Below are 20,638 nucleotides of genomic sequence, written 5' to 3'. Positions count from 1 at the left end.
CACAGACACACATGGTCTCTCTCTCTCATTTAAACACAGGCTCTCAATCACATACTCACATGCTCCCTCACCTAAATCAGCTCTCAATCACACAGACACACATGGTCTCTCTCTCTCATTTAAACACAGGCTCTCAATCACATACTCACATGCTCCATCACCTAAACCAGCTGTCAATCAGACACAGACACACATGATCTCTCTCTTACTTATACACACAGGTTCTTAATCATACATACACATGATCTCTCTCACACACAAAGGATCTCAATCATACACACATACTCTTTCAAACAAACAGGTTTTCAATTACAAACTTACACATACAGGTTCCCAATGGTAAACTTACATTCATGCTCTCTCTCTCACAGGCAGGATCTCAATCACAGACATACTCTCTTTCACATATACAGGCTCTCAATCATTCACATACATGCAATCTCTCACTCACACACACAGGATCTCAAACACACATGCTTGCTCGCTCATTCACTCTCTCTCTCCCCCCCCCCCCCCCGGGAACTCGCGGCAGCAGCAGCCACCTCCCAACGCTAACCTCCTTCATTTTCAGCCCTCGCGGAGGCGAAGGCGGAGTCCCATCGGCCGCGGTTGAAGATTTTCATTTTCCTCCGAGCCGCGCTGCAGTCTTCTTCCCGCGCAGGCACCCGATGCTCTCCACTTCCTCTTCCGGGCCGCGGGAAGAAGAGAGCACCGGCGTGCTCTCTTCTTCCCGCGGCCCGGAAGAGGAAGTGGAGAGCATCGGGTGCCTGCGCGGGAAGACCCGCGCAGGCACCCGATGACTCCAGCGCTGGCACCCGGCTGACACCCGATGACTCCCGCGCAGGCACCCGGATGACTCCAGTCGGCGTGCTCTCTTCTCCTCCCCCCCCCGCGGCCCGGAAGAGGAAGTGGAGAGCATCGGGTGCCTGCGCGGGAAGAAGAGACCACACAGTGTGGTCTCTTCTTCCCGCGCAGGCACCCGATGCTCTCCACTTCCTCTTCCGGGCCGCGGGGGGGGGGGGGAGGAGAAGAGAGCACGCCGGTGCCGCTGACTCCAGCTGTCCTGCCGCGTTCCGCCCGGGCTGACAGCATTTTAAGCCCGGGCGGCGGAGGACCGGGGAGCAGCTGGGTCAGCGGGGAACCGCGAAGTATGGCGACACGTGTCTGCGAGCCAGATGCAGCCCTCAAAAGAGCCATATCTGGCTCGCGAGCCATGGGTTCCCGACCCCTGTTCTAGTGAAAGCAAGCTTTCAAGCATTCTGCTGTTCCACCGCAGGAAAAAGACAGCCCATTAACCAAATTACCAACAAATTCAAGGTCATAATTAGACGTCACAATTTTACATTTCAGATTGCACCAAATTCTCATGCATCTTGCATTTCAGACTATACAAACCCAAAAGATATCATATGTCTAGTAATCCACAGACAAAACCCCCGTCCAAAACAAACAATAATATGATGCAGATGATAACATAATTCACTTCTTGCCATTCATAAAGTTAATGATGTAATCAGTCCTATCACATCATCACAAATGTGTTCCTATCTAATCCTAATCATGCCACACGCATCATTTCAAGCACAAACCAATTCACAAAGTCCTAATGGGGCACAGAACTCTCACCATATCTCACTAATCCAGTACCACTCAGGAACCCACCTAAAATTCAAGTGCATCACCATTCCTTATTTATTCAGTTTTAGAATAGGGATGCTGTGCATCCGCTAGAAACCGAGCACGAAGCTGTGCTGCTGGCAGGCATCCAGGAGCCATCCTTACTATCTTTCACTGTCTTTGGATCCTCGCATTACTGCACCCCAAAAACTATGCATCTTAAGTTTAACTCAACCATCCAGTCCAGTCAAAGAAGAAATGTGACCGTATCCAGTCCAAAGAAGGTGGACAAGCTGGCTATATACAGGAAATCCTTGACTTAAAAGTGTTTTTATTTACAATTCAGAGCTCCGTTTCTAAGTGAACATCCATTACTAAACTTACAACACTTGTTTGGAGTTTAAGGTACTCAAGTGTTTCCCAATAGGCACACATTGGTATGCTGACAACCATGAGGCCTGGTGAGGATGTCAGTAGGAAGAGTACCAGGGACTTCCTCTCCCCAGAAGAATGTCAGTGCAACGTCCTGCAGACACTTTACTCAGACAAAAAAAAGATAATGCTTTAAAATGCATCTATGCTTTCTACAGTACTATACAGTGACTTGCAAAAAGGTATTTGACCCCCTAAAAAGTCAGCAGATTGTGGATTACAAATGACACTTACAGATTGTTCCAGACAGTATGTTTATTGGAAACCAGTACGCTCTTAAAGCAAATTTTCAAAGTCATAATTCATTATTTCTCTGCATTTTTTGTAAGATAAAATTAAAAAATTAAAAATGCTGCTTGCATAAGTATTCAACCCCTACACTGTGGAAGCTCCAAGTAAAAACAGATTTTATTTGTATTTATTTAAAAGTTCTTCTATTCCACATATATCCATCATTCAAAGTGGATAATAATAAAACATACAAATCAATAAGACAAAAGAAATACATATGCATTGTAAATTAAAATAGACAAATTGCAGAAAATCAGTAAACACACAAAAGCTAGTCATAGAAATCGATAGATTGATGAAAGATAATGCCCTAACATTTGATCTATAATTGGCCGCTACCTGTGAATTTTTTAAAAAGGTCAGCTTTTCTTTATAAAAGACCCCCTAATTTCAGGCTGTGAATCTGAAGGAAAGCTATGAAAAAGAAAATCAAAGAGCAATCTAAGGAAATTAAAGATAAAATTATAGACATGCACAAGATAGGAGGAAAAGGCTACAAAATAATATCCACGTGCTTGGATATCGCAGTGAACACTGTTGGATCAACTGAGGAAATGGAAGCTATCTCGTACCACCCAGACACTCCGTAGACAAGGCCGTCCCTCAAAATTCAGCATCAGAACAAGGAGATTTGTGAGGGAAGCCACAGAGAGACCAACAATCACACTGAAGGAGCTACAGAGTTCAGTGGCTGAGACTGGAGTGGAGGTGCACCAGTCAACCATATCAAGAGCTCTGCATACAGCTGGCCTGTATGGGAGGGTGGCTAGAAAGAAGCTATTACTGAAGAAAAATAACATCAAAGCAAATCCTGATTTTTCCAGAAAACATCAGTGTGACTCAGCTAAAATGTGGGATAAGGTTTTGTGATCAGATGAGACAAAAATGGAGCTTTTGGCCAAAACTCAAGACACTATGTATGGCTCAAACCTAATACTGCCCATTGCTCAACAAACCCCATCCCAATAGTAAAGTATGGGGGTGGCAGCACCATGTTGTGGGGATGCTTTTCCTCAGCGGGACTGGGCATCTTGTTAAAACTGAAGGATGGATGGATGGTGCAACATACAGGGAGATACTGCAAGACAACCTGCTTCCGTCTGCTAAAAAACTAAAGCTTGGGAGAAAGTTCACCTTTTGGCAGGACATTGATCCCAAGCACAAGGCCAAAGCAACACAGGAGTGGCTGAACAAAAAGGTGAATGTTCTACAATGGTCAAGTCAAAGTCCAGATCTCAATCCAATGGAGAATCTGTGGCACTATTTGGAAATTGCAGTCCATAAACATCATCCAGCCAACCTGAACAACCTGGAGTAAATCTGCCAGGCATAATGGGCAAAAATCCCTTCCAGTGTGCAAAGCTGGGAGAAACTTACCCCAACAGACTTAAAGCGGTTACTGCAGCAGTACTAGTCTGAAAGGGTTGAATACTTATGCAAGCAATATTTTTCAGTTTTTAATTCTATTTTACAAAAAATGCAGAGGAAAAATGAATTGTGACTTTGAAAATTTACTTTTACGATCATACTGATTTCCCATAAACACACTGCCTGGGGAGAGAAAGAACTTTAAACTTTGACCAAGGAGGTGAAACAAGACTGCTTCTTGACCCGGGGGTAAGGATTCGTTCAACCCGGCCCCGACGGCGTATCGGAAGCCATGCCCTCCCGTGTTGACGTTTTTCTCTGAGGGTTTAAATTGAAGCCACTTAGCGGCGCACCGCATCCGCCGGCGCAGCGCCTAAGCCGCGCGCGCCCCTTAGTTCGCGACTTTGTTCAGAGACTTTGTGGGACTTTGAAAAGTTTATGGTTTGTTTTCTCCAAATAGTGATTTATTATAAGTCAATTTCTCTCCACAAGAAAAGCCAATGAGAATTCGATAGGTGGAATTGGTAAGAAACAATATAAATAGTCCTAGATGCCTCATACTAAGCGAAAAGGGCTTCTGAGGCCTGAGTCCTCTGCCCCGGCCCCAGATACGCCTAATCAGCTTAAGATACAAGGGTTTCTTACCCCACTGGCGGCTTCCACACCGGGAGAAATGTCCGCTGTGGGATTAGGTATAGAACCAGACCTAACCCACCTGGACACACAAATATCTTTGTCCCCAGGTGCACCGGGTATTCCTCCCCCTTCTCAACCCGCAAATCCCCAGATACTTTCCCCAGCCCTAGTAAGTGAAAATGTAGGGCTTGGAGAAGCAGCAGGAGTATCTGTAGGAATTGCTGATAAAATGGAAGCAGAGGGTGACTCGACGGGGGAAATTCAAAAGATTTTCCAAACCTGTCGAGCTGGTTCGGCTATTGCTGTTTTAAGTATACCCAAGATAGAGAAACCAAATAAGATCACGCTTGATTCGATTTGGTTAGCAATAACCACTATGGAAAGATCACATTAGTGACAACAATGAACAAATCCCAAGAGATGTTATCAAAAATTGAACCAACAATGAAAGAACACACAGAACAGATAGGGGATATAGCTGAGAAGGTAAATTCAATTCAGAAGGTACAAACTGTCATGATACAATCGGAGACAGTTTTGAGAAGGAGGATGGAAAATATGGAAAACAAATTAAGATATCAAAATTTGAGAGTTATAAACTTTCCTAATCTCAAATTGATCTCTCTTAGAGAGCAATTTAAGAAATATCTTAAGGAAATATTATTAGTACCTATAGAAAAAATGCCCTCCATCTTAAAAATATATTTTGTTCCATCAAAAAATGGGAAAGATGAGAAGAAAGAAGATGTAAAGGTCGATTTAGATCTTGATCTAACAGCTTATATAGAAACACCATCTGAAGATCAAATTGAGCAAAGGGGAACTTTATTTCTCTCATTCAATCAAGTAGCTGATAGAGATATGGTCTTGAGGACCTTCTTAAAAAATCAAAATAAGACCTATTTAGGACAGAAGTTGCAAATATATCCCGATATAGTTAAGGATACTCAGACACGTAGAAAAGTTTTTGTACAATTGAGTCAAGAAGCCAGAAAATTGGGAGCACAGGTAAACATCAGATATCCATGTAAGTGTTTATTGCAAATACAGGGGAAAAGGTTTGTCTACTTTGAGCCAGAACAAATGAAGACCTATCTGGAAAATTTAAAAGAACAGCAAGCAAAACCGAACCTATCCAGTGAGTAAATAAAGATACCGCTATATATTTGTTTCTCCTAATGTTATAATACATTGATTTTTTATATTATATTGGTTCTAGTCTTACTTAGAAACATTGGCTTTTCTGATCTTTATAAATGATAACTTTGGAATTAATGTTTACAGAAGTTGTAGTAAACATTATTTCATGTTGTAAAATTAAGAAAATGGATAAATAAAGAATTAATAAACACACTGCCTGGAACAATCTGATTAAGTGTCATTTGTAATCCACAGAAATCTGACTTTTTAGGGGGTCGAATACTTTTGCAAACCACTGTATGTTACTAAATTCCAGCTATTTTAGTAAAAATGGTATTGGTCCCGGTGGTGGAACCAATCCCTCATTTATAACATTATTCTTATTGGACAATTGACTTTGACTTAAGACATGATTTTCCGGAACCAACTGTCTCTAAAGTCTGAAGACTTTCTGTATTTAGAAATTCCAATAATCATTTCCATGTCTTGTACAATCAAATGAATATTTATTTATCGAGTTTTATATACTGTCGTTCGGTTTCGCCATCACAACGGTTTACAAGGTATCGATGTTTAACAGAGTGTACAGAAATTCACTTGCTTGTAAACATTGTTATCGTAGTTGCTATAAGCATAGTTCATTTGATAAACTGTGCAGGTTAATTATGTGCTTTGGATTGGTTCTGCATGTTTATATGTGGCATAGAGTCATTGGGTGTTTTGGTATGCTTTAGTGAATATCCAACTTTCTTTTTTGAATACAAAGTTGCATCACCACATCTGGTCTATCATCCCCAAATGAATCATGCCAGATATTTTCCTGAAAAGGTCTTATCCCATCGCTAAGGCTTTTCCCATATCTCGATTTGGAACATTACTTGTCAGTGGAATAAAAAATGTAATTAATAATGTATCCAAAAGACGCATTACCCTGTTGACACCAACAAGCATCCAAATTTGGCACATGTGATAAACATTATTATATTTCCAATAAAATGTATTAAAACCCATTCTCAGTTTGATACATCTACAGAACTGATACAAAATCAACGAAATCATCACAGCCTGGGGCCGGCCCTACAACAAGTGCCGTGCACCACCTCGCAGAAGATCTGGTATCTACTCCTGGATCGGGCTTCTGCTCACGCCAGCCAGGGCTGGAGATGCTGTGGAGACAGTATAAGCCCTTCGGGAGGGGGAAGTTTCCAGTCCTTGCTCAATGGCTCTCCATTCCAGAAGGAGCATTGCTGCAGTGACTGGGCTATGTAAAGCGAGTAGGAGAGAGGGGATGCCAAAATAAAGGGAAAAGTCCCTGGGTAGTTCCATACGACAGCTCATGGCTCCATAACCCAGTTCCACTTGAACTAGAAATCCACAAGGAGCAGGATAAAACTGCCAAGCTAAAAAAAAAAAGTGTTTTAAAAACCCAGAATTCTCTTGGTTTTACGCATTTGACTAAGCTCGACCGCGCATTGCTGCCACAATAAAATAATGGAAACAAATGCCAAAATTAAAATAATCAGGGAGTGTGCATTTAAACCTTTAAAAAGGAGTTAGTGCAGCCTTTAAACTAGATAGGGGAAAGGAGACAGTCACTCATGGTTAAGAATGATGTATCTTTGAAGGATACTAAGAGAACAGGGAAATTAGGGGATCCCAGAAGAGAGGTTGCAATAAATGCTAAAGTAGCCCTAGTGTCTTTAAGTAAGGAGCAGATAGATTCCCAATTACCCCTGTCAACTGACAAGCAGGTTGTTAATACAAAACACAAAACATACTTTGAAATGTCTGTTCACAAATGCTAGAAGTCTAAAAAGTAAGATGGGAGAGAGAGTGTGCATAGCACTAGATGAAGAGGTTGATATAATTAACCTTTCAGAGATGACATGGAAGGAGGATAACCAGAGGAACACTGTCATACCAGGGACAAATTATACTGAAATGATAGGATAGATCAAATTGATGGAGGGCTGGTGCTATATATTAAAGAGGGCAATCTTGTTGGAGCCACTTGGCAATAGTGAGCACAGCATGATCTAATTTAACTTAACTAGAGGGAGGATACTAAAGAAATCTACTGCGACAGCATTTAACTTTCAAAAAGGCTTCTATGACAAAATGAGGAAAATGATAGGAAAACCCTGAAAGGTTAAGAGTTTAAACAAGGCAGGCACGGCGTTTAAAAATACCATCTTGGAAACCCAGACCACCATTAGAAAAGTTGGAAGGAAGACTAAACGACAACCAGGATGGTTAAAAGGTGAGGTAAGAGGCTCTAACAGCTAAAAGAACATCTTTAAGAAATGGAAAAGGGATTTGAAGGAAAATAAAAAACAGGAAACAGCATAAGCACTGGCAAGATAAATGCAAAGAATAAGAAGGTAAAGAGAGAATTGGTAAAGAAGCTTGCCAAGGAAGCAAAAACTCAAAGATTTTTACAGGTACATCTGAAGTAAAAAACCTGCGAGGGAGTCAGCTGGACAATTAGATGATCAAGAGGTAAAAGGGATGACAAAGCCATAGCAGAGAGACTAAATTAATTAATTATTTGCTTCAGTCTTCACTGAGAAAGATGTAAGATATATACCCATGCCAGAAATGATATTCAAAGGTGCTGAATCAGAGGAACTGAAACAAATTTCAGTGAACCTAGAAGATGTACTAGGGAAAACTGACAAACTAAAGAGTAGCAAATCACCTGGACCAGACGGTATAATCCTAGAATGCTGAAAAAACTGAAAAATGAAATTACAGACCTGCTATTGAAAATTTGTAAGCTATCATTAAAAACGTCTATGGTACCTGAAGGTTGGAGGGTTGCTAATATTATGCCAGTTTTTAAAAAAGGAACATGCGGTGATCCAGGAAACTCCAGATCAGAGAGTCTGATGTCTGTGCCTGGCAAAATGGTAGAAACTATTTTTTTTTAATTTATATTTTATTATGATTTTATAAATGTCATGATATAACATGCCAAAATACAATACGGATATCTTTTTGTCTCAAGATACAAAACTAAGTAATACTGAATATTACAAAACAGAAAAAAGATTTTTCAAGTCAAATTCAACAATCCAATATTATCTTCTATATAAAGTTTATCAATAGATACCCTATTTACTATGAAATTTAGCAGTAACAACCTTTTAAATTTGAGCATAATTTTAAAGGTAATATACCTTAGGAGAAAAAGAAAGCATATCCCTCTCCCTCTACTATGCGGCAACAGTCCGAGGTCTCCCAGGTATTGTCGGTGTTGCACAATGGTAAACTACATGCATTTGTAAAAAAAAAGTCGGACGTATTTCAAAAGCCCAGATGTGTTTTCGGTGTCACCAGGCAGGTAGGTTTGGCTAGCCACGGAGAAGCTGCCTGGAGCCACAAAAAGCACAGCAAGCTGCAACCTGAAACAGACGGTCCCTTGATCAGATACAGCTCGAGATGTCAGGGACTATCTGGAATCCATCACAGGAGACCATGCACTTACCATCAGGACTTTCTGTGGACCACCAAGAGCCGACGCCCAGGGGAAAGAAACAGTGGAACAATAATTGACAGGAATAACCTGCCTGCCTAACTCCCTCCCCACACATCTGTGCCTTCACCACTGGTTGGCCCATTTTAAAGTCAGACTGAAGAGAAGGCTTGGCTGTTATTTTGTTAACCCTGTGACTGTTTGTGCAGAGTCATATTTCTTTAGGCCACTAATCACATTTAATGCTGATCTACTTTTATGTCTTCCTGGCCACACAAAGGGGGAGAATGAAGCCAAGCTTTCAGGTCCCTTCTTCACACCCCGGTTTATTCTTCACATTCTGGTGTCTTTAACAAAATACAAATAAAAATGCACAAATATACTCTACGCTATCATCTTGAAAGAATAATTATAGAAATATTCCAAAAGTTATTTAAGAATTAAAAAAAAAACTCTCAATTACATAAGTCTTCATGTCCTTCGACTCAATTCTTGGTAGAAGCCCCTTTTGCAGCAACAACAGCCACGAGTCATTTAGGATGAGTGTCTACCAGTTTTGTCCCACGGGATAGTCTACTTTTTGCCCATTCTTCTTGACAGAAAAGCTCAAGCTCTTTCAAGTTGGCTGGGGATCCTCTGTGCACTGCAGTCCTCAAGTCTTGCCACAGATTTTCTATTGGGCCACTAGAGGACAATCACTTCCTTCTTGTCAAGCCACTTCATCGTTACTTTTGCTTTGACCTTAGGATCACTGTCAGGATGAAAGGTGAATGTTCTCCACAGTCCCAGGTCTATGGCAGACTGGAACAGGTTTTCCACCAGAATCTGCCTGTACTCTGACCCATTCAGCTTTCTTGATCTTCACAAGCCTCCCTATCCCCGCCACTGCAAAGCATGCCCACGCCTTACTGTAGGGATGGTGTGCTAAGGTTTTATGGCACACATATTACTTAGATCAGTGATACAAACTCCTACCTTAATGCATTTTGATTTGTATTTTTTAGACAGCAGAATGTGAAAAAAAAAAAGTATCAGAATGCGAAGACTTACAAAGCACACTGTATGTATACGATTCCACTTAAAATTGAGAAGTATAAAAAGCTGCATCCAGCAGCGGGTCACAGCTTGTTTTCTTCATAGACCTTGAACTGCTTTGTAAGCTCCAAGATTAAATTCTGGTTTGCGCATGACTACAGGCCTAAGGAAGAAAATAAGCACACAATGAACTGAGTTCCAAGTTTAATTCTCTATTTACTCACTATATTATCTTGTTATCTTGCTCATGAATAGAAACCAATAAGGAATAGACATAGAAAATGTAATTGTCCACCCAACAGCAGAGGATGACATTCTTCAACAAAGCAATATTAGAAGCTACCACCCCTGTGCTGTAAACACTGGTTTTCAGTTTGAAAACTGGAAAGTAACAATTATTTTAAGCTCAGAAAAACAGCCCTGTGGAGCCGCCATACTGTTCATCGAATTAATGGCGGGGGTGGAAGGGAAATGGAATAAAAAAAGGTTAGTAAGAGCCAAGAGAAACAGATAAGTATGTGAGAGGAAAAAAAGTGTGAAAGCTTGCTGGGCAGACTGGATGGGCCGTTTGGTCTTCTTCTGCCGTCATTTCTATGTTTCTATGAATTGGTAAAAACTTGCACGTTTCTTCTTCTTTGGGATACCTTCAGAAACCCTCCCTTAAGGAGACACTGCCGTTAATAAACCTACAAGTGGTTTTGAATTCCCTCCGTAGGGCTCAACACATTACATTCATTACATTGGGTACTTGCCAGGTTCTTATGGCCTGGATTGGCCACTGTTGGAAACAGGATGCTGGGCTTGATGGACCCTTGGTCTGACCCAGTATGGCATTTTCTTATGTTCTTAACATATTCTACTTTTCCAGGCTACAGACTTCACCGTTTTACTATTGGGCTTTGACCCTCCCGACGCAGCCCTTGTGGCGAAACATGGTCCATGTCAGGGGACTGAAAGATTTGCCTACAAGCAAATTAATAAAATAAGAATATGTTGATTAATTTTCTCAAGTTTGATTTATTGAATCCCTTAAGACAAGGATCCATGAAATTTAATAGCGCTCAGTTGTTCTTATACAACGGAACTCAATCTATTCCATGGGTCAACCAATCTTCAACCCCCAGAACACTCAAGTGTGGCATCCCCCCCCCAACTCTCTTCAATGTCTAATGTTCATCCAATCTGCGATCTCATCCAGAACTTTAACATCAAAGGCCACTTATTCACTGATGATATACATCATCGGAGCTAGCCAAGATTCTCCTATCACCAATCTCAACAACTGTCTCGCTGTAGTAGCCCAATGGCTCAGAAGCCATAAATTCAGACTCCACCCTTCCAAATCAGAACTCCTCTCGCTGCACCAATCAGGACACCCGCACACTCTTTACCGACCCTAGCAAGCACTCCCCCCGAGCCAAAATAATCAGTCCGTAGCATGGGACTCCAACTTGACCCATTTCTATTTATGATGACCCATGTCAAAGTAGTGAAAACCTCCTTCATGCACCTCCACTGAATCAGGCAACTACTTAACTACCTTGTAAGGATGGGCTGGTCACAGGACAGCCCTGTGACCAGTCGACTCACCCTGGAATGCTACAACACCAGTACAGCTATAAACACCAATATTGCCTGAGAATGTCGCCATGGTCCTGCTCCCCCGAAAGCCCCCTCTAGGCATGCGCAAACAGCTCTTGTTAAAGAGCCCAAGGCGCCTTCCGATATCACATGCCCAGCCCCTCATAAGCTCTCCTGGCACAGCATCAGGTCCCCTACTTAGCCAGCAGTATGTGCTGCTCTCATGTCTCGTTTCCCTGCCTTTGTTCTACCTTTGCCTTGGTTTGTTCCTTGGTCCTTTTCTGTCAGTACCCCCCTGCCCTGATCGTGGCTTGCCTGGTCTGCCCTGTCCTGCCTTGCCCATGGTGTCTTGGTATCTTGGTCTAATTCTCTGGTACTGACCTCTGCTATAGACCCCGACCAGTCTCTTGCTCGCTGCCTGCCTCGACCCTTGCCCTGGAATCAGACTTAGTCTTCTCACTGTCAGCCTTGATCCTAAGCCCTGATCCCTGGAACACAAAAGGCTCAACCCACGGGGAACAAGGCTGGTACAAATGAAGCTCAAGCTCCTGTCCCAGCAAGGGCATGTCTGCTAGCTGTTGGCGTGGGCCTAGTAGTTCACCTAGTAGGCTGTGTCAACTATGCCTCAGCCTAGAGGGTTCACATCTGTGAGAGTTTGCCAAGGCCATGAACCCAATGGATCTGCCCTCCATTCAGGCCATACCAAATGAATCCAGTGAGTCCAGCAAAACAGCAGCAATTCAACAAAGTAAATGAGTTACTTCAGGGCCTTGCCCTATGCATGGACGCTATTACAGGCCTACTACCAGCACCAGCCCCCGTGGCACACCCTCCAGCCACACCCGCTCGAGCCCCGGGACCCGTGCCTCACCTGGCACCTCATCCCAGATAGGACAGGGATCCTAAGACCTGCAGATGCTTTATCAACCAATGCCTCATGCTCTTCAGTTTACAGACCGCCAGCTTTCCCTCCAAGCACACCAAGGGAACATTCATGCTATCCCTGCTGGGCAGCCCTGCCTTGGCTTGAGTGTCACCTTCCTGAGTGCGAAAGGATCCCATGATGGAAAACCTGGATATCTTTCTCAGTTTTGCCTAAATTTTCAAGAGCCTGGCCAAGTCTTGTCTGCCACTTCCGAGTTGCTTCGGATCAGACAAAGCAACAGCACCATGGGCATAAACATCATTCACTTCCACACACTGACCTCCGAGTTCTGTTGGGGCGAAGACAATCAGACTTATCTTCTTGCAAGGTTTAATGGACCAAATAAAGGATGAATTGGCAGGTCGGGACATACCACCCACACTTGAGGATTTCATTTTGTTAGCTTCTTTCCTCTTAGTAATCCCATCCTCTCTCAAATCTGGATTTCTGAACTTTTAGACATTTAGAGGTCAATATTCAAAGCTGACCATTTAAGTAACTTGCCCGGATATAACTTATCTGGCTAAGTTACAGTTGTGCTCATAAATTTACATATCCCTGGCAGAATTTATAAGATGTGTACCATTTTAAGAAAAACAAGAGTGATCAGACAAAACACATATGTTATTTTTTAATATGTTGCAAATTAAACTAGTATGCATCACAGAAAAGCAGAATAATTAAACCAGAGCAATAAAGGAAATAATAAAATGGTCTTTTTAAAAGTTTGCATGCCCTTAGTTCTTAATATCATGTATGGCCCTCTTTTGCATCAATGACAGTGTGCAGTCATTTGTATAGTTGTGAATGAGCCCTTTATTTTCTCATGTGGTAAAGCTGCTCGTTTCTCTTGGCTAAAAGCCTCCAGATCCTATAAATTCTTTGGTTGTCTAGCACAAACTGCAGGTTTGAGTTCTCCCCAAAGTGGCTCAATGAAGTTGAGGTCAGGAGACTGTGATGGCCACTCCAGATCCTTTACTTTCTTCTGCTGCAGCCACTGAAGGATTGACGTGGTCTTGGGTTGCAGATTGTCATGTTGGAAAGTCCATGCACAGCTTCCTGGCTGATGAATGCAAATTCATCAGCCAGGATTATATGCTGCATTCATCCTGTCATGATTTTGAGAATTCCCTGTGCTGCTGTAGCTCACCCCCCCCCCCCCAAAAACAGCAGAGATCCACCTCCATGCTTCACAGTAGGGATGGTGTGCTTCTCTTCATAGGCTTATTGTCTCCTCTCCAAATATAGCATTTATGGTTGTGACCATAAAGTTCAATTTTGGTCTCATCATTCCAAATTAGTTTGTTCCAGAAGCTTTGAGGCTTCTCCATGTGCTGTTTGGCATATTGTAAGCAGGCTGTTTTGTGGTACTGGTGCAGCAATGGCTTTTTTTCTGGCAACTCTATCATGCAGCCCATTTTTGTTCAAGTATCTCCTTATTGTTCCTGCTGAAGCACCCACACCACTTTGTTTCAAAGAAGCCTGTATTTAATTGGAAGTTGCTTGTGGGTTTTTCTTTGCATCCCGACAAATTTTCTTGGCAGTTATGTCTGCAATCTTTCTTGGTCTTCTAATTTTCCACTTTTTGATCACAATGGTGATTGGCATTTTCAAATCTTTGGATATCTTTTTATATCCTTTTCCTGATTTATAAAGTTGAACTACTTTTACTTGCCAATTCTTTGACAGTTCTTTTGCTTTCCCCATACTTCAGTAACCACCAAAGTCAGTGCAGCCCTGGATGAAATGCAAATATTTCTTAATAACAAAGGAGCTCATTGACTATGTATATACAGACACTAATTACAATCAAACAAGGCACATTGTGGATACCTAGCTTTCACTGCCATCTCAACCTATGTGTGTCAACTTGAGTGTATATTATCAGCCCAAACATTCAAGGGTATGCAAACTTTTGAACAGGACCATTTTATTATTTCCTTTATTGTTCTGTTTAATGATTGTGCTATTCTGTGATGCATAATAGTTTAATTTGAAACACATTAAAAACAAAGAGATGTGTTTTGTCTAATCACTCATGTTTTCTTAAAATGCTACACATCATACAAATTCTGCTGGGATATATATATGTATGATCATAACTGTACATGATATGTTCAGTGGAACGGCTATGTCATTGAACATACACGTATATATATTTACACTCAGCCGCATAAGAACATGCCATACTGGGTCAGACCAAGGGTCCAGCAAGCTCAACATCCTGTTTCCAACAGAGGCCAATCCAGGTTACAAGAGCCTGGCAAGTACCCAAACATTAAATGGATCCCACACTAGTAATAAGCAGTAGCTATTCCCTAAGTCAACTTGACTAATAGCAGTTTATGGATGTCTCTGAGGAAATTGCCAAATCTTTTTTTTAAACCCAGCTACACTAACTTCCTTAACCACATCCTCTGATAATGAATTCCACAGCTTAATTGTGCCTTGAGTCAAAAATAATTTTCTCAGATTTTTTTTTTCAAGTGTGCTTACTTGCTAACTTCATGGAATGCCCCCTAGTCCTTCTATTACCTGAAAAAGTAAACAACTGATTCACATTTACCTGTTCTAGTCCTCTCATGATTTTATAGACCTCTATCATATGCTCTCTCAGTCATCTTTTCTCCAAGTTGAAGAGCCCTAACCTCTTTAGCCATTCCATCTCCTTAATCATTTTGGTCACCTTCTCTGTACCCACTCCAGTGCAGCTATAACGTTTTTTAGATGCAGAGACCAGAACTGCACACAGTATTCAAGGTGCAGTATCACCATGCAGTGATAAAGGGGCATTATGATATATTTTCCGTTTTATCCGCCATCCCTTCCTAATAATTCCTAACATTCTGTTTTCTTTTTTTGACTGCCGCAGCACACTGAGCTGACGACTTCAATATATTGAACACTAAGATGCCTAGATCTTTTTCCTGGGTGGTAGCTCCTAACAAGAAACTAACATCGTGTAACTACAGCACAAGTTATTTTTTTCTATATGCATGACCTTGCACTTGTCCACATTAAAATATTCTCTGCCATTTGGACACCCAATCTTTCAGTCTTGGAAGGGTCCTCCTGCAATTTATCACAATCTGCTTGTGATTTAACTACTTTGAATAATTTTGTATCATCTGCAAATTTGATCACCTCACTTGTCATACCCCTTTCCAGATTATTTATATATATATATTGAAAAGCACTGGTCCAAGTACAGATCCCTGAGGTGCTCCACTGTTTACCTTTCATCACTGAGAAAAAACAGACCATTTAATCTTACTCTGTTTCCTGCCTTTTAACCAGTTTGCAATCCACAAAAGAACATCGCCTCCTATCCCATTCATTGGGTAAATTAGTCATCTGTACCATTCTCCAACGCCAGATCCCGTTCCTGCACCATCCGACTTAACAGCCTTCCTGAGCTGATGCATCATGCCCCCCCCTCTCTGACCGTAACCTAATCTCACCTAAAACCCCACCCTTTCACAGCCGCCTTTAAAACAAACCCTCTCCAAAAGAACAATTTAAATAGGGCTTGTACAAATACATTTAAAAAGCTTTTGTCCAATTGGCTTAAATATTTCAAACCGGATCTATTTGCTAAGGAACAGCCTAGATGTTAGACCTGCGAGCTAAGAACCAGGGAAGCCAGAATTTAAATCCAGCTAACGCTGCTTGTGACCTCGGGCAAGGCACATCGTCCTCTGTTACCTCCGATACAATCTTAGGGCCCAACTTACAAAGCTTTGCTCTGATACAAACAGAGCTTTAGTAACATAGTAATGTTGGCAGAAAAAGACCAAATAGCCCATCTGGTCTGCCCAGCAAGTTTCTTATGTTAGTAACTGCCGCTCCATGCAGGTTACCCCCATGCTTTCTGTTAAGGGTAGTAACTGCTGCTCTGTGCAGGTTACCCCCATGCATTCTGTTAAGAGTAGTAACTACTGCTCCATGCAGGTTACCCCCATGCATTCTGTTAAGGGTAGTGACTGCCGCTCCGTGCAGGTTACCCCCATGCATTCTGTTAAGGATAGTAACTACTGCTCCATGCAGGTTATCCCCATGCATTCTGTTAAGGGTAGTAACTGCTGCTCTGTGCAGGTTACCTCCCAAGCCTTATATGCTAAAAGTAGCAATATTTACAATCAAAACCAAGAAACTATCAAACCCATAACAAAATTACTGCAAGAAACATTTTTACAGGGTGAGCAGTTTTCTTGATAATTCAGACAATGCTGCCTAAAGTGCTTTGCTTTTGAACATGGCCATAGAAGCAGTCCTGTGCTTTTTCACCCCCAAGTCTGAACATCATTACCCTTAGATTGTAAGCCCTTAGGATACCTACTGTATCTGAATGTATCTTATCTTAAGCTACCAATAAAGAGAGACCTAAATTAAAAAATAAAATAAAGCAAGTATTAAGCAATATGGTGTAAATTATCTCTTAATCCAGAGTTTGCAAACCTTACATAAACAGCACTTTATTATTTGAATTAGCTGTCACTAATAATCTCTGTCTAGATATTGGGGCATAAATTTGCTGTATGTTCATTTAAAGTAAAAGACAAAAAAATTCCAGAAAGAGTCTTGCTATAACTAGCTTGGGGGCTGCTGACTCAGAGCCAGCAGGAGTCAATCAGATCCTTTGTGGGCTGTGCTCAGCCAGGAGACAGGAAGCACTCCAGCTTCTTGTGTCCAGCTAAGAAAAAAAAAGTTTAATTTAGCAAACCAATCTGGGGGAGGGTCTTTTCAAACTCAATAGCAGATACAGGGTCCTGAGAACAATCTTGACCAAGGGTTAACTGTTTAACTCACTCCCTCCCTCCCTCTCTACCCACCCACCCCTGGTGTTGGTTTTATGATATAATCTGCCTGAATACATAATTGGCAACAATATAGGGTGGAAATTTGGTAATTCCTCAGGTGTTATCCATCAAATTTACCAAAATGAGGACTATCCAATGCAACTATTGTGGAGCCTATTGAGGGAAATTATCTGGAAACTTAAGGCTTGCCCCATTTGTTCAGAAATCTCTTCCCTCAAACAGGAACTGGCTAAAGCTAAAACTGAATTAGCTGCAATAAAGGAAGTTTCACCAACTTTACAGTATTCAAAAGTTAATTCCTCATTACCGCAAAAAAACAAAACTCAAGAAAAAAAAGAAGTTTACAGTGGGCTCAGACACCCATTCTACACAATTGTGCAACCCACATGTCTCTCCCCCCCCACCCCCACCCCACTTACACAGGGCGACAAGGAACCCAAAAATCAACAGGATTACTGTGGCTCTGGTCGAGTAAGACCGGTGATGCGGAAACACACGCTCTCTCAAGTGACACAAGTACAAAATGCCTTATCTGTATCACATAAGGATAAAGCTCTGGTGAAAGAGATTGACATGGTATCTGAAAAGAAAGAAGAAACCCAATGCATACAGAAATTCCAAAATACAATCAATAGCCAAAGAAAAAAGCTCATTGTGCTGGGTGACTTATCAGAGGCACTAATTTGGGAACTCTTCTAGAGGGAAACACTACTGTTAAATGCCTTCCAGGATCATCCGCTGGCAGAAATGCTATTCAGATAGTCAAAATGATCAAAGAAGAAAGCAAAGACTCCAAAGCTGATATTATCATCCATCTGGGAACCAACAACCTTGCTAGTAACAGCATCCAAGCGGTACAGAGAGATTTCCAGTCTCTAGCAAAGCAGATTAGTCACATGGCGACAATCATTGCCTTTTCAGAAGTGTTACCTGTTCATGGAAAGGGGAAGGAGAGGCTAAGCCATATTGATAACTTCAATGTATGACTCAAATCCTGGTGTAAAGAAAAATGTTTTGGATATATTGGGGGCTGGGGCCATGTATGGAACAGAAAAAAGCTTTTTGTCAAAGATGGCTTACATCTCTCTGTGAAGGGAAAAAGGATCCAAAGAGATAAATTCAAATCCTATGTCATAAGGCATTTAAACTAGATGATGGGGGGGTCACAGTAGGACACAGAATGTCACTCCCCAAATACAAATACAATGAACAAGGGCAAAGTAGATAACAAAAGTCAGCTAAATAAGTCACAAAGGGAGTCCAAGAAAAGCAGTAACCTGTACCAGGAAAGCTATGAGCACAAATGCTCGTAGTTTGGGCAATAAAATCCCAGATCTGCAAGCCCTAATGGTGGAGGCGGACCTTGGACGTTGTTGCTGTCATGGAGACGTGGTTCACAGATTCACATGATTGGGATTCGGCCATACCGGGATATAACTTATTAAGGAAGGACAGAGAGGACAGAAAAGGGGGAGGAGGGGGGAGCGAGAGAGAGGTGAGAGGAACGTGAAATGCCTTGCCTGCTGCCAAGTCGGAGAGAGGAGAACACCTGCGACAGAGCGCGACCGATTGGCTGACATCATCACTGCAGGACCGCGGGAACTTCAAAAACCCCCGGCTGAGCGGCGCGCAGCAGACGCCGGCGCGCGGCTTCGACCGCCTTTGACCGCTACCGACTGCCTCTGACTGTTTCGAGTTCCCTTGATTGACTCTGCCATAACAGGTAACTTTTGTGAATTCTTATAGGGAAAAAGCGTAAGGCTAGAGTCTACACCTCCTCTCCAGCCCCAAACAATATTGGGCCTATGGATACCCACGTCAATAGGAAATTGCCACAATTGGACTTTGAGAGTGCCACTCTCGAAGTGTCCCTGAGTCCAGGCAATGGCCCAATTACACCTCCACAACCCCCAGGAACTTCAAAAGTGTAAGGTTCTATTGAGGATAGTCAAGCAAGTGCGATTAGGGAAGAAGGTAACTCCCTTCTTCCAGAAAGCCCTTCGGAGGGAACATCTCAAAGAACTGAAGATAGACCTACACTAGGAGCTCCTTGTAAGATTCTGTTGAGCCCTAAAGAGCCATCAGATATTACATTGAGAGACTTGTGGAGGATGTTAGTCAGACTAGACTCTAATGTCTCAAATGTGAATGAATCTCTTACTTCTTTAGTAAATGTGAATGTCCTCAATTGATGAACAGGGGAAAAAGTTGTTTGAATTGGAATCTGTTGTGAAGTCTATGTCTAATAAGCTGCAAAATATCCAAAATGCTGAAAATATGCATATTGTAGATAGTTTATTACTACATTCAGAAATTGAAAATATAGAAAATGTTACGTATTAAAAATCTACGTTTAGTTAACTTCCCAATAACGAGGTTATTGTCACCATATGAGATGTTTAGGAAGTTTCTGATAGACAAGATCCCAATTATATCTAAGATCTTCTATTTCCCCATTCAGACTAGAAATCCAATAGCTGGAGATCTAGAGAAAAGTCCAGGGATTTCCTCTTTTTTAGAGGAATCTTTGGATATTATTAATAAACGAGCGACTTTATTTGTTTCTTTCTCCCTTGAGAGAGAGAAGGATCAAGTATTAGAAAAGGTTTTTAGGAACAAGGAATGTGCCTTTTGTGGGCAAAGAGTATACATATTCCCAGATGTCTCGAGGCCTACCCAGGCACGTCGAAGACAGTTTCTTACCCTGAAAAGTAAGGTCCTAGAGATTGGGGCTACATTTTATTTAAAATTTCCTTCAAAATGTTATATTACTTTTCAGGGAAATAAATTTATTTTCTCAGACCCCACACATTTGGAGACATTCCTTGTAGATAAATCTGAGACAGAGAGAGTATAGTAACATCATAATTAAGGCCTAAGTAAATCCATTGACATCCTCTAGCCTTTCTGAATTATTGTTAGGTTATATGATTTATAGTTTTGCTCCCCCTTTTATAAGTTCTTGTTCAACATATGTTTGATTTTCAGAAATTGATATGGAAATATTGTATTGGATGTTGTATAACAAGATTTCCCTTTTATTTTGAGATTATGGAAAATGTATAGAAAAATTTTCAATAAAGAGTAAATTGAAAAAAAAAAAAAGAAAAGGGGGAGGAGTGGCTCTTTATGTCAAACACAATATCCAAAAATTTCAAAACAGCACCAAAATGTTCTGGGGAATTGGTCATGTGATAATCAAAATATATAAATGGATAACACCCCAGTGAATTTTAAATTTTACAAATTATTGAATTATTAATAACAGTTCTCTGCTCGCAACCAAGTCTTTGTTTAAATAACCACTGAAAAAATTTT

At 41.5% G+C, this 20,638-nt stretch overlaps 1 protein-coding gene across 7 annotated transcripts in view; it reads right to left on the bottom strand.

Moving 5' to 3' along the window:
• Nucleotides 1–20,638, bottom strand: part of NR2C1 (nuclear receptor subfamily 2 group C member 1) — a 110,090-nt gene that overhangs the window by 75,542 nt on the left and 13,910 nt on the right. Inside the window, exon 1 of one of the 7 annotated variants that reach the window (XM_029601599.1) lies at nt 10,010–10,353. The exons of 4 other annotated variants lie outside the window; for them this stretch is intronic. In XM_029601599.1, coding sequence (XP_029457459.1) covers nt 10,010–10,066 — 57 coding nt within the window. In that variant the 5' untranslated portion in view covers nt 10,067–10,353. Of the gene's footprint in view, nt 1–556; nt 592–10,009; nt 10,354–20,638 lie in introns of those variants that run through there. 2 more of the 7 variants (XM_029601605.1, XM_029601601.1) reach the window with 2 other exon arrangements.

This window comes from Rhinatrema bivittatum, chromosome 4 (assembly GCF_901001135.1).
Source record: "Rhinatrema bivittatum chromosome 4, aRhiBiv1.1, whole genome shotgun sequence".
NCBI classification, from domain to species: Eukaryota; Metazoa; Chordata; class Amphibia; order Gymnophiona; family Rhinatrematidae; genus Rhinatrema; species Rhinatrema bivittatum.
This window is presented reverse-complemented; position numbering and strand designations above follow the sequence as displayed.